This window comes from Prionailurus viverrinus, chromosome E3 (assembly GCF_022837055.1).
Source record: "Prionailurus viverrinus isolate Anna chromosome E3, UM_Priviv_1.0, whole genome shotgun sequence".
In the NCBI taxonomy this organism is placed as follows: Eukaryota; Metazoa; Chordata; class Mammalia; order Carnivora; family Felidae; genus Prionailurus; species Prionailurus viverrinus.
This window is the reverse complement of record NC_062576.1, coordinates 5,549,643-5,564,433: the sequence shown is the minus strand read 5'-3', so window position 1 is coordinate 5,564,433 and position 14,791 is coordinate 5,549,643. Positions and strand designations below refer to the sequence as shown.

Here is a 14,791-nt window from a genome sequence, read left to right as displayed (position 1 = left end):
CTGCTGAATTGCAGACTCTGAAATGGTGAGTTTCGTGTGATGTGGATTTCACGTCAATAAACAAGAAGGGACCATAGTTGGAGGACAGCCCCCTACCTCCCACACCTCTATTTGTTCATCCTATCTATGGACGGGAGTCAAGTGGCCGCCTCACCCACCTTCCCGTGTCTCTTGCCGTGACACCATTGGCCGATGTAGGACACGGGGTGCGTGCCACATACGAACATGCCAAATCCGTGCCTCACGCCGTGTAGCACTTCTCCTTCATAGGTGCTGCCATCCGGCCATGTGTACACGCCATGCTTCATGGGCATGTTCTTCACAAACTCCCCCTAGGGCAAAACGACCCTGAGAGTGAGAGAAAGAAGGCAGTAGACAGACCCCTCTCCTATGGGCCAGACTGAGATGCCTCCTTGACTACTGGATACTATTCCTGTCTCTCCTCCACGGAAACAGTGGAGTATCTGCCCCCCTCCCCCAGCCTCCACCCTCCTCCCTCCTTCTCTACACACTCCATCCTCTCTCACCTCCCCTCTCCTGGGCAGAAGCACCAGCAGGATAAAATAGCTGAGTGCAGAGAAGGCTCCAAGAAGCAAACAGGTGACGTGGAAGAGTGGTGGTTTGCGATCCCGGCCTCGGGAACTTTAGAGTCTTGGAACCCACCTCGAAGGAAGCCCAATGCCCTGGGATCCTGTGTTCTCTCCAGGGGACTCTGGTGATTAGCCCGGCTTAGTGATCAACTCATGCCAACCCTTCTTTCTGCCTGTGGTTCATCAAAATATTCTGTAGACACACCAGCCAACCGCCCGCCCTGTGGGTGACTTCCAGAGAATCCGCTTTGCTTGGGGCCAGGACGTCAGCTGAGTGGGCAGCACGCAGTTCCATGCACCACAGCCCTGAGCCACCGGATTCTCTCTCAGGAAGGAGACCTGGCTGGAGGCGGCCAGCCAATGGAGAAAAGAGGACAGGGTAGCCTGGCCTGATCGCCGGGCAGATCCCATGAGGCCAGCTGACCTCCCTGAAGATACTTCTGTGACAGCCCAAATCCCACCCATAAACCCTCCTGTCTAGGCTGGCGTGGGAGGGTCTGTGCCTCCTAGGAGTCCCGCCTTCGAACTTCCAGAGACGATAAACCAAGGGCCACAGGCTAGAAGCCAGGGTGTTGCAGGGGAAGAATGTCCCTGGAAAGGCTGGCCCCAAACCACCAGATCTTCAGGGGCCCCTCCACCTCTGTGGCTTGTCTCCCGCTCTCAGGCCCAGTGAACTGCCCACCTGGCCGGCACTTGTCTCTGCTTCCTTCATCTGGCTGCTGTTTGAATATGAGCATATGTGCATAGGTTTTAAAGGTCATCACTACCACTTATAAACCCCATCACGAGCAACCCTGCAATTGCGAGTTTGAGAACAGCCTTCTAGCGATCGATTTAAAAAATACATATTCCCTTTAAACCGGCAAGATGGGTTAAGTGAAACCCACATCATAGAATAAAAGCAGCCAGTAAAACTAGGTGGATCTGGACGAACGGCTATGGTGCGATCTCCAAAAACTAAAGGGACAGACGAGAGTGTACAATAAACTATACTTGTGTTTGTGAAGAGTAAGACAGGCCAAATAAATGCACGGGTGCTGTGCCCGCCCAGGAGACATCTAGAGTGTAAGGATGAACGCAGTACTGATTGGCGGAGGGTCCCGTGCAGTTAACAAGTTACTTTTCACCTGTATTCTTTGGTTCTGGGGTCTTTTTTTTAAGTTTATTTTTTTATTTTGAGAGAGAGAGAGTAGGGGAGGGGCAGAGAGAGAGGGAGAGACAGAATCTCAAGGAGGCTCTGAGCTGTCAGCGCAGAGCCCAACTCAGGGCTCAATCTCACGAACCGCGAGATCGTGACCTGAGCTGAAATCAAGAGTCAGACGCTTAAGCTACTGAGTCGCCCAGGCGCCTGGGTTCTGTGGACTTTTTTAGACCCGTGAGCTGCATTACTCTTGTGACAGTAGTATGTTTGATTGTGGGAAGCTGACCGTTACATTGTGTTAATTACAGTGGAAAACTATAACACGGACATACTTTACCTCATATTTCAGTCCATCGGCCCAAACATAAGTCCCTTGTCCGTGCATAAGTCCTTCTGAAAACATACCCTTTAAAACAGAACAACAACAAACCATTAGGACCATTGATTCTACGTAACAGCTGGTTTTAGTTCTCAGAATGGAGCCTTATCCCACTTTCTTTTTTATTTTTTAAACTGTTTATTCATTTTTGAGGGGGGAGGGTCACAAAGAGAGGGAGACACAGAATCCGAATCAGGCTCCAGGCTCCGAGCTGTCAGCACAGAGCCTGATGTGGGGCTCAAAGTCATGAACCGTGAGATCACAGCCTGAGCCGAAGTTGGACGTTTAACCGACTGAGCCACCCAGGCGCCCCATCCCACTTCCATCTGCATGAATACGCTCATCCAAATTCCCCAAAACCTACACCAAGCAGTCCTGTGTGACACTTAAACGTGAGTTTTAAGTTCAGTCTGTGTCTTCCTAATTAAGCTAGGTAAAAATTCCACAGTCTAAAAGAATTCATATGCTTTTGGTTTTGCATTTCAAAGTTTAAGGATTTTTTAAAAATTATTTAAACTAGGTAGACCTGGTTAAAACAGTTAACTGGATGTTAGAAAGTACCCCATTTGTAAATTTCACGCTCGTCTGTTTTCCACTTACTGGGACTTACCCGTATGGGTGCGCCCATGCCCCCTGAATATTCCTCTATGTAGACAATATACAGTTGTCAGGAGGGTCCACTTATATTTAGTGTCTGTGGTTAACACATAGGAACTAGTCACCGAAAACTTCGCACGCCTGAATGCCTAAATGTAATCAGGGAAAACGAGGCTGAAAAGTACTCCCAGTTTGGGCCGCCTGGGGGGCTCAGTCATTAAGCATCTGACTCTAGATCTCAGCTCAGATCATGATCTCACGGATTGTGGGATCGAGTCCCACGTCTGGCTCTGTGCTGATAGCACGGAACCTGCTTGGGATTCTCTCTCTCTGCCCCTCCCCAGCTTGTGCATACTCTCTCTCTCTGTGTCTCTCAAAATAAGTATATAATAAACTCAGAAAAAAAAAGAGTACTCCTAGCTGTTCCTTAGAATCACCTTGTTAGAGTCAGTGGGCGAAGGGGGAATATGTAACAGTGCCCTAATTCAGTGGTTCTCAGACTCTTGCATGCTTCAGAAATCACCTGGGGATTGCTGGGCCCACCCTGGAGATTCTAATTCATCAGCAGGTCTGGGCTGTTGCCCAAGAATGAGCATTTTGAAAAAAAAAATACCCAGGTAATGCTGCTGGTCCCCAGGACCGCACTCAGGAACCACGGCCCTAGCTCACTGGCAAGAAGACACATTTTGTTAGGCGTCCAGGTTAGCCTGGGCTCACAGGAGACAGGCTGGCATTGAGGAAAACCACGGGGCAACCAGGGGCTTTCCAGCCGCAGGCCGGCTGTTGTTTGTATTATGGAATCAATTACGGTCGCAACAACTGGCGCTTTAATTAACAAACTACACTAGAAAAGATCATGCTGTGTCTACATGGTAAGGACAAATGTTCCATGAAATGTTTGGCTTCATTGTCTATCTTTAGGGGATTGTGATCTAAACATGTGACATACCCACGGTCTGACTCGGGGCCTGGGGCCACAGTAGAGTCATTCTGCTGGGTCTGCCGTTCTCGCGATTTAAAGGAGAGCCGAATGATGATTATTTAAAACAAATTTTTTTTTAACATTTATTCACTTTTGAGAGAGACAGACAGACAGAGACAGAGACAGAGCACAAGTGGGAGAGGGGCAGAGAGAGAGGGAGACACAGAATCCGAAGCAGCCTCCAGGCTCCAAGCTGTCAGCACAGAGTCTGACTCAGGGCTTGAACTCATGAACCGGGAGATCATGACCTGAGCCGAAGTCAGATGCTTAACTGACTGAGCCACCCAGGCGCCCCAACAGATGATTATTTTTAATCAAAATAATTTGAGTCTGAGGAAAATACGGAAAGTTTACCCAGCAAGCAGCAGACAGTGGTGGGGAGGAGATCTCAGAAATGGAGGGGTATTTGCCCCACATCAACAGTTAAGGCAAGGCCACTGGGCCAGGCTGGAGCTACCGGGTCACTGTGGACCGAAGGCCACCGGAGACAAGACCCTCTGGGGTAGTGGGAGCCGATACTGTGTCCTCAGCAGCCTGGGAGGGGTCGATCTTGTGTAATCGAGAACTGGGTGTCGCTGGTTGATTTTTAAATTTTTTTTTATTTTAGAGTGAGCACCGGGCAGGGGAGAGAGGCAGGCAGGGGGTGGGGGGAGAGAGAGGATCTCAAGCAGCCTCCACACTCGGTCCTATTCACACAGCAGTGCACTTAGCGCCCGGATTGGTGAAAGGAGACTGATCAGCATGAACGCAACAGCTGATTCCAAAACTGGCCGAGGCCAGACGGGACGGCCACATTCATGACTATTATTCAGGCACGCTAATGGCGTTTTTAAGAGTTTACATGATGCAGGAATAAGAACACGTTGTATGTTTAGTGGGGGGAAAAATCAGGGGACTGAAACCCCTGCTTTCTGACCCCAACCACAAAAATTTGTTCTTATTGAAAACACACGTTTCTACCCCAATGTTTATAGCAGCGCTTTCAACAATAGCCAAATTACGGAAAGAGCCTAAATGTCCATCGACTGACGAATGGATAAGGAAGATGTGGTTTATAGAGACAATGGAATACTACTTGGCAACGAGCAAGAACGAAATCCTGCCATCTGCAGCAACCTGGATGGAACTGGAAGGTATCATGCTGAGCGAAATAAGTCAGAGAAGGACAGATACCTTATGTGTTCACTCATAGGCGGAACTTGAGAAACTTAATGGAAGAACATGGGGGAGGGGGAGGGGAAAATAGTTACAAACAGAGAGAGAGGGAGGCAAACTATAAGAGACTCTTAAATACAGAGAACTGAGGGTTGATGGGGGAGTGTGGGAGAGGGGAAAGTGGGTGATGGGCATTGAGGAGGGGACTTGTTGGGATGAGCACTGGGTGTTGTATGGAAGCCAATTTGACAATAAATTATATTTTTTATTTTTATTTATTATTTATTTTTTAAATTAAATTTTTATTTATTTTTGAGACAGAGAAAGAGCATGAACGGGGGAGGGTCAGAGAGAGGGGGACACAGAACCCGAAGCAGGCTCCAGGCTCCGAGCTGTCAGCACAGAACCCGATGCGGGGCTTGAACTCATGGATGGCGAGATCATGACCTGAGCTGAAGTCGGATGCTTAACCGACTGAGCCACCCAGGCGCCCTGGTAAATTATTTTTTTTTTAAAAAGCACACGTTTCTTTGATAATCTGAATGATCTACTGTGCCATTGCTAATGATGGGGAAAAAATGAAAACACTTCAAAAGTGATCTAATAATTATGGTGTAGTCATGAACAGTAAATCAGAGAGCTATGCAGTATTTTAAATATCACGGAGGAAGACACGGGGGTGGCTGGTGTTTAACTGGGGCCAGAGTCTCAGTTTGGGAGGATGAAGGTTTCTGGAGGTGGAGGCTGGGGAGGGTCCTGTGCTTAATGCCCCTGACTGTACTCAAAAATGGTTACAATGGTAGGTTTTATGTATATTTTGCCGCAAAATATTTAAGTTACGAAAAGCATGTAGCAAGGCAGCAAATTATTCATAAGTGAAAAAAGTTTCAAGATGTTATCTACGAAATCAGTAGGCCCTATAAATGTTGATACACCCATTCGAGGAATTAAAGGGACGCGGCGTGTCCAAAACATTTAATGGCAAAGGGGTGACAACACTGGGATTTTACTCTTTGATATTTGCTCCAGTCGCCTTCAGGTTGTTTGGACAATAAACGAAAATCAGGAAAAGGGGGGCGCCGTTGGTTAAGCATCCGACTTCGGCTGAGGTCATGATCTCGTGGTTCACGAGTTCGAGCCCCACATTGGGCTCTGTGCTGACAGCTCAGAGCCTGGAGCCCGTTTCCGATTCTGTGTCTCCCTCTCTCTGTGCCCCTCCCCTGCTCATGCTCTGTCTCTCTCTCTCTAACATAAACATTTATTAAAAATCAGGAAAAGGAAACAATCTAAAATGATGACTTCTGAGGTGTGGATCCATGGTTTTACCTTAAAATAGGTAACTGGGTTCAAAGTCAAATCAGCAGTAAGTACTTCCAATCTCTTTTGAAGACTCAACAGACTTTTCTGGAGATACAAATCTCAGACTCTCCCAGAATATTCTCACCGTCCTCCCCTCCCTGCCCATCCCCGAGACGCGTAACTCACGTGGTAGGTACAGCCTCCTTGAAAGACCGCAAAGCCTTCTCCCTCATACAGTCCATGGACTTTTTCCCCTTCATAGCTGCAAAGAAATAAAGCTCAAGGTAATGAGTGGTGTGAGCAACCACAAGCCATGGTGGGTTAAAGTCATAATTAACATCAATGAAGAAGTACAAACAATGTTTCACATTCGTTCATTCAACAGATGTTCCCCGAGGGCCACTGTGAACAAGACTGGAAAGTTCCTGCCCTCGGGTGACCCTAGCTGACTGCGGAGAGACAGGCAGCAAAGAGGAAACAAACAAACAAGAGGATTCCAGATCATGTTCAATTTTTATGACAGACATGATGGGGGAATGACGCTGAGAATAAGGAGGCGGCGGCTGCTGTGTACAGGCGGTCAGGGCCTCTTGAAGGACACAGAAGTTGTAGTGAGATGTGCAGGTCATAAAACAAACAGCCTTAAGAAGAACTCTGGGAAGAGGATGCAGCAAGTGCAAAGGCCCTGTGGCAGGAAGGAGCCAACAGCTCAAGTTCAGCCAACAGAAAGGAGGGCAGCCCAGCTGGAGAACAGGAAGGAGAGAGAAAGAGAAGAGGAGAGGAGACAGACGCTGAGGTGGGGGGTGGGGTTCCTCTAGGAGGAATCAGGAGAAGGTTCTAAGAGGGGAGCTGGCCATGGTCAGATTTATGTCATAAAAAGAGCATCTGGATGGCCACTGTGTGGAGAAGAGATTGTAGGGAGAGCCAACAGCCAGGAGGAAATAGTGAAAAGAGGCAGAGATGGAAGGTGAGGGTTTGTTCTGGGCAGTTTCGGTCTGGGATGATGAAAAAGTTCTGGAAATTGATAGTGGTGATGGTTGTACAACAGGATGAGGGTACTTAGTGCCCCTGAATTGTACACTTAAAATGGTGAAAATAGGAAGTTCTACGTTATGTGTCTTTTATGATGATAATTTTTAAAAATCTTTTTAAGTTTGTTTATTTTGAGAGAGAGAGAGAGAGGGGCGCCTGGGTGGCGCAGTCGGTTGAGCGTCCGACTTCAGCCAGGTCACGATCTCGCGGTCCGTGAGTTTGAGCCCCGCGTCAGGCTCTGGGCTGATGGCTCGGAGCCTGGAGCCTGCTTCGATTCTGTGTCTCCCTCTCTCTCTGCCCCTCCCCTGTTCATGCTCTGTCTCTCTCTGTTCCAAAAATAAATAAACGTTGAGAGAGAGAGAGACAGAGACAGAGACAGAGAGAGAGACAGAGAGAATGCGAGCAGGGGAGGGGCAGAGAGAGAGGGAGAGAGAATCCGAAGCAGGCTCCATGCTCAGTGCAGAGAGCTCAATCCTATGACCCTGGGATCACGACCTGAGCCAAAACCAAAAATCAGACACTTAACCAACTGAACCATCCAGGCGCCCCTCGGTTGCACTTCTATACATTAATAGAATACAGAAATACATGGAATACAGAATACATGGAATACAGAAATACATGGAATACACTAATACACTGATAAAATAAGAGAGAAATTAAGAAAACAATTCCATTTACGATTGCATCAAAAACAATAAAATACCTAGGAACAAATTTAACCCAGGTGGTGAAAGACCTGACCTACACTCTGAAAACTATAAAACACAGATGAAAGAAACTGAAGGCAACACAAATGAAACGATATTCCATGCTCATGGATTAAGAATTAATATTGTTAAGATGTCCATCCTACCCAAAGCAATCTACAGATTCAACGAAATCCCTATCAGAATGCCAACAGCATTTTTCACAGGACTAGAACAAATAACACTAAGATTTGTATGGAACCACAAAAGCCCCTGAATAGCCATCTTGAAGAACAGAAATAAAGCTGGAGGCATCACAATCCCGGATTTCAAGATCTACTACAAAGCTGTAGTTATCAAAAGAGTATGGTGCTGGGAGAAGAATAGACATATAGATCTATGGAACAGAACAGACAGTCCATTAAAGCCACACTTCCATGGTCAGTTAATCTACAACAAAGGAGGCAAGAATACACCAAGGGGGAAAGACAGCCTCTCAGTAGATGGTGGTGGGAAAACTGGACAGATACATGCCAAAGAGTGAAATGAGACCAGTTTCGAAATCACACCATGTACAAAACAAGACTCAAAATGGAGTACAAATCTGGGGCACCCGGGTGGCTCAGTCATTTAAGCATCCGACTTCAGCTCAGGTCATCATCTTGAGGATCGTGAGTTCAAGCCCCACCTCAGGCTCTGTGCTGACAGCTCAGAGCCTGGAGCCTGCTTGGGTTTCTGTGTCTCCCTTTCTCTCTACCCCTCCCCCGCTCACACTCTGTGTCTCTCTCTCTCAAAAGTAAACAAACATTAAAAAATTTTTTTTAATGGATTAAAGATCTGTGAGACCAGAAAGCATAAAACTCCTAGAATAAAACATTGGCAGTAATTTCTCTGATATCAGCTGTAACAACATTTTTCTAGACATGATTCCTCAGCAAGGAAAACAGAAGCAGAAATAAATTATTGGGACTACATCCACGTGAAAGGTTTTGCATAGCAAAGGAAACCACCAACAAAACAAGGCAACCTCTTGAATAGGAGAAGATATTTGCAAAGGATATGTCCAATAAGGGGTTAATGCATAAAATATGTAAAAGACTTATACAACGCAACACCAAGATACAGATGATCCAATTAAAAAATGGGCAGGGGACCCGAATACACATTTTTTCCAAAGAAGATACACAGGAAGCCAAGAGATGCATCAATAGATGCTCAACATCACTCGCCATGAGGGAAATGCAAATCAAAACCATAATGAGATATGACCTCACACCTGTTAGAAGGGCTAGACTTAAAAAGGCAAGAAATAAGTGTTGGCGAGGACGTGGAGAGAAAGGAACGCTCATGCCCTGTTGGTGGGAATGTAAATTGGTACAGCCACTCTGGAAAACCACATGAAGGTACCTCAAAAAATTGAAAATAAAAAAACCATATGATCCAGTAATCCCCCCCACCGGGTATTTGCCCAAAGAAAATGAAAACACGAATTCAAAAACATAAATGCACCCCTGTGTATGGCGGCATCGTGTCTAAGAGCCAAGATTTGGAAGCAGCCCAAGTGTACGTCCATGGATGAACGGAAAAAGAAGATGTGGTGTATATATAAGCACTGGAATATTACTCGGCTACAAAAGAGAATGAGATCTTGCCTTTTGCAACAATATGGATGGAGCTAGAGAGGATTATACATGAAATAAGTCAGAGAAAGACAAATATACAATTGCACTTATATGTGGAATCTAAAAAACAAACAAAATGCAAAAACAGACCCATAAATACAGAGAGCTGGTGGATGCCAGAGCAGAAGAGGGTGGGGGGATCGGCCAAATGGGCGAGGGGGAAAGGGAGAGGTAGGCTTCCAGTTGTGGAGTAAGTCCCGGGGAATAAAGGGTACAGCATAGGGAATACCGCCAGTGGTATTGCAATAGTGTTGTGTGATGACAGATGGTTTCAATTAAGAAATGAAAAGATGGGGTGCCTGGGTGGCTCAGTCGGTTAGGTGTCCGACTTTGGCTCAGGTCATGATCTCATGGTTTGTGAGTTCGAGCCCCACATCGGGCTCTCTGCTGTCTGTCGGCTCGGAGCCCGCTTTGGATCCTCTGTCCCCCTCTCTCTGCCCCTTCCCCGTTTGCACTCTCCCCCAAAACAATCAATATTTAGAAAAAAATAAAAAGAAATGAAAAGAAAAATGGCCACTGATAATCATTCAAACCGTAAATCTTGACTGAGCATCCCCTATGCCTAAGGTCTGGTGTTTGATACTCTGGGCGTGTCTGTGCTAGGACAGAATTTTCCACCTGGTAGAGAAGTTGAAACTTGGAAACAAATTATGGTAATTCATCCATATTACATATGTATGTGATAGAAAGTAGTACATACTATGTATATAGTAAAACATGATAGAACGTGATAAGCATGATAAAAAAAAGTTTTGGGCAAAATGACTTCCTATTGGGAAGAATCAATAGGAAAGATTTGGACCAGAAGAGTAGGCTGGAATTTGACCATTCAGAAACGAAGCAAAGCCATCTTTGCAAGCAAAGATAAAAATGAGATTGTGGGGGAAAGTCTAACTGGGCTCTTGAGTTTGAGAGGAGAGAGGCAGGCTGCGGTCAGAGTATCAGGCTCAGGGGTTTTATTCTGTAGACAATGTTAAGAAATCAAAAGTTTTTAAGAATGTGGCAGCCAGCCTCAAAATGGCCCCAGAGCAATTCTCACCTCCTAGGAGTCACAGCCTTGTGGAATCCTCTCTCACACTGAAGAGGGCTGACCTATGAGACCACTAGGGTATTGCAGAAATGACAGAGGTATGGGCGCCTGGGTGGCTCAGTTGGTTAAACTTCAGCTCAGGTCATGGTCTCGAGGTCTGTGAGTTCGAGCCCCATGTCAGTCTCTATGCTGATGGCTCAGAGCCTGGAGCCTGCTTCTGTGTCTCTCTCTCTGCCCCTCCCTGGCTTGTGCTCTGTCTCTCTCTCTCTCAAAAATAAACAAACATTAAAAATTTTAAAGAAAGAAAGAAAGAAAGGGCAGAGGGTGATGACAGAGCAGGTCCTAAAAGACACACGGCTTCTGCCCTAGCTCTCTCTTGGATTACTCTCTGGGGAAGCCAGCTGCTAGGTGGTGGGGACACCAAAGGACATACTGCTGTGTGATGAGGAACTGAGGCCTCCTGCCAGGGAGCCCCTTTGAAAGCCGACTGTGCAGCCGGCCAAGCCTTCAGATGATGGCAGTCTAGACTCACATCTTGGCTGGACCTCCAGAGATCCTAACCCAATACCGACCAGCTAAGCTGCTCCCAGATTTTTGACCCCCATAAACTATGTGAGATATTTGTTTTAATTACCATGCCCTGGGGTGACTTGTTACACAGACAAGTAACGAATCCCGGGAGTGATGTATGTAAACGATTAGGAGGGCAAATCCATACAGGAGGCCTGGAAGAGCCTAGAAGCAGGGAAATATTTAGGAAGTGAGTCCAATAGCCCAGTCAAGAGGGAATGAAAAAACTAAGCAGAGAGAAAGGGGTTAATGAGAGAAGCACAGAGGGAAAAGAAATACAAAAGGGCAGGAGAGGAGGAGGGCAGCCCTAATAGGGAGGGAGATGGTGGTGCCCGTACAGAAATAGGGACCAACGGATGGGGCGCCTGGGTGGGTCAGTCGGTAGAGCGACCGACTTCAGCTCAGGTCATGATCTCACAGTTTGTGAGTTCGAGCCCCACGTCGGGCTCTGTGCTGACAGCTCGGAGCCTGGAGCCTGCTTCGGATTCTGTGTCTCCCTCTCTCTGCCCCCACTCATGCTCTGTCTCAGAAATAAACAAACATAAAAAATTTAAAAAAAAGAAAAAGAAATAGGCACCAATGGAGAAGCCCAGGGCTGGGGGGGGGGGGGGGGGGCATGGCAGTACCCAGAGGAACCATCTATGGGGTGTGTTTTTCCCAGTGAAGAACCTGGGGCTCAGAAAGGTTCAAGGATGGGGTTGATGTCATAGAGCCAGGACTCCGGTCCAGATCTTATTTCAAGTCCTGCAGTCTTTGCTTTTGGACACAGGGGGCTTGAAGTCGGGTTGGATGACGTTCAGGAGGGAGTTATAAATTTGAATATAAAACTCCAGGAGAGAGACCAGGGCTGAAGACACAGACTTTTACAGTCACCTAGGGGAGTGACAGGGAAAGCCACAATAAGAGATTGCAGAGAGAGAGAGAACAGAGCATGAAAGCACTAGAAAGGGGAACACGGAAGACGCAACCCATCAAATTCACCTTTCAACTATGAGTTTGGTGAGAATGGGCTCTTCGTACTGAGTGGCGTCTTCATTCAGCTGGGCATCGTCATTGGACTCTTTTCTGAGCCCTGATTCACTGAGATGCGTTTCCAATGGTGGGGCAGCCCTGGGGGACAGTTCTTGTCTAGCAGCATTGCTGTCTGGTGTGGAAAAGTCTGGATTATCAGTGGAGGGAGAGCGGGAAAACTTATCCGCCCGTTTTTCCACTCTTTTCTTTTCTTTCGCCATTGTCTTTAGAAGTCCTAAAGTTTACTTTATATATGTAAGTATCAAATGATTCCTTCGGTTGGGAGCTGTTTGCTTCAAAGTGCTGATGGGTTTTATCTGAAAAAGAAAAATCGTAGCTCTACATACTTGCGGGTTTCATCCGTAGCTAAAATTTTAGCTTTACAACCCAATGTCATTATCATTCTCCTCTTTAAAGCTTGAAAAATTATGATTATCAAGTATCACCAGTTTATAAAAATATCGCATTGGTTGTTCCTAAAATTTTTTTGTTTTATTTTTAATGTTTATGTATTTGAGAGAGGGAGAGAGAGAGAAACAGAGCCTGAGCAGGGGAGAGGCAGAGAGACAGGGAGACACAGAATCCGAAGCAGGCTCCAGGCTCTGAGCTGTCAGCACAGAGCCCGACTCAGGGCTAGAACCCACGAACTGCGAGATCATGATCAGAGCCGAAGTCGGTCGTTTGACTGAGCCACCCAGGCACCCCATTCCTAAAATTTTTAAAAACTGGAAACACTGCCTACCATTTCTTTTCAAATAGTGTTCCAGCAAGAAGGGAACCCGATACATTAAAAAATGGCTACTTAACCCTTAATGTCTTACATGCTGGCAATTCCTACTTTGAAAGCCCATCTCTTAATACGTCTGCATGGAGGGGCGATTGGGTGGCTCAATCAGTTAAGCATCTGACTCTTGATTTCTGCTTGGGTCATGACCTTGTGGTTCATGGGTTCGAGCCCCACGTCTGACTCTGTGCTGATAGTTGGGGAGCCTGCTTGGGATTCTCTCCCTCTCTCAAAAAATAGGTAAACTAATCTATATCTATATCTATATCTATATCTATATCTATATCTATATCTATATCTATCTGCATGGTAAAGTGCTCAAGAGCTGCGTTCAGGTTCCTGCACTGCCCCTCACCAGCTGTGTGTCCTTAAGCAGGTTAAACTCCATCTGCTTCAGATACCAAACAGAAAAAACAGGGCCTTGACTCATTTGTAAGAATTATATGAAATGATGCACAGAAAACCTCTGAAGTGTGGGATACAGCACACTATCAATGATGTTGTGATTATTGTGTCACTTCCCTGTGTTTGAACTTGAAATCTTGGGCTGCCCACTCCATATGCCAGACTGAGTGCCTCCCGTGCCAGAAAAGGAGCCGTGTGACGTTTGCCCAAGGTCACGGAGCTGACGGGCAGGTCCCCAAAGCCACAGTTTTCATGGCCTCCCAAACTGGCCTCATTGAAAACATCCCAGTGCAACAAGCAATATACACAGATGAGTCCTGGGGTAAAGGGCAAGGTCTGGTCCCTCCTCACACCCTGAGGGGTCCAAGGGGACACCCCCACACCCTCTGCTTGGATGGCATCCTCTGGACACCCCACCTGCCAGTCAACGACACCCCTAGGCTTTGCTCTCACCAACATGATCCCGCTTTTCTTGTCCTTCAAACCGCATTACTCCCTCCAGCCCTTAGCCCAGGGAAGCCCAGGGAAGCCCAGGTGAGCCTTTGCTACAGATAGGTTTCCGGTCTCTGGGTGAAATATTCACTGCAACTAAGGCCCATCTCCTTCCTCGAGTCCTGTTTCCCAGTAACTTGTGTTTACATTCTGGTCCCCCTGGCTTGAGGCCCTTTTACCCTGGCGATTTATTCCTTCCTTAGGCAGCACAAAAGGGGCGCGCATTCTCTGAGCTTGGGGTTCCCCGCAACTCCTGCCCACCGCACCTGCTCAGGTCCTGGGGGCCGCGTCCGCCCGGCGGAGGAAGAGCCGGACCCGACCGGGAAGTCGGCCGCGGCGCACGCAGGACCACCGGCGGGGCGCCCACCCGGCTCCGGTCTCCGGAGGGGCGCAGCCAGGAGGAGGCGGAGATGGTGCGGCGACTGCGGAGCGTCCCGACCGACGAGGCTGGTCTCCAGGCAACCACAGGCTCCGCCCCGCCCTTAAAGGGACCGCCGGCCGAAAAGCCGCTGAGCCACAAGGCTCGGCCCCTCTGGTCCAGACGTCCAGGTGGCGACCTGGAGCTGGACGCACCTGATGCAGGTTTTCCCAGCTCTGTTAATTGCCGCGTGGCCTCGCAACGTTTATCTTCACCATAACACAGGAATCCAGGCGGCTTCCACTGCCGTAAACAAATTACTCCAAACTTACTGGCTTAAAGCAACACGAGTTTATCATCTTACGATTTTAAGTTAGGAGTCCAGCAGGACTGGTTCCTTCGGTGGCTCCAGAGGAGAATCTCTTTGTTTTTCCAGTTTCTCGAGGCGGCCTTCCTACATCCTCGGTATCAGCTGAGAAAGGTTCTCCAATTTTTAAGTCACGGGGTAGATTGGGCCCACCCGGCCAATCCAGGATCGTGCCCCGCTTCGTGACCCTCCCCTCAACCACATCTTCAGAGCCCCTCTGGCCACTTG

General features: G+C 47.6%; 1 protein-coding gene across 2 annotated transcripts in view; it reads right to left on the bottom strand.

Moving 5' to 3' along the window:
- The window catches only part of RSPH10B (radial spoke head 10 homolog B), a 64,221-nt gene extending 49,953 nt beyond the window's left edge, over window positions 1–14,268 (bottom strand). For both annotated transcript variants that reach the window (XM_047838698.1, XM_047838699.1), the window contains exons 1-5: window positions 14,105–14,268; window positions 12,128–12,474; window positions 6,330–6,405; window positions 2,069–2,137; window positions 159–332 (exon numbers count right to left, since the gene is read on the bottom strand). In XM_047838698.1, coding sequence (XP_047694654.1) covers window positions 159–332; window positions 2,069–2,137; window positions 6,330–6,405; window positions 12,128–12,378 — 570 coding nt within the window. In that variant the 5' untranslated portion in view covers window positions 12,379–12,474; window positions 14,105–14,268. The remainder of the gene's footprint in view (window positions 1–158; window positions 333–2,068; window positions 2,138–6,329; window positions 6,406–12,127; window positions 12,475–14,104) is intronic.
- Between the last annotated feature and the right edge of the window lie 523 nt (window positions 14,269–14,791).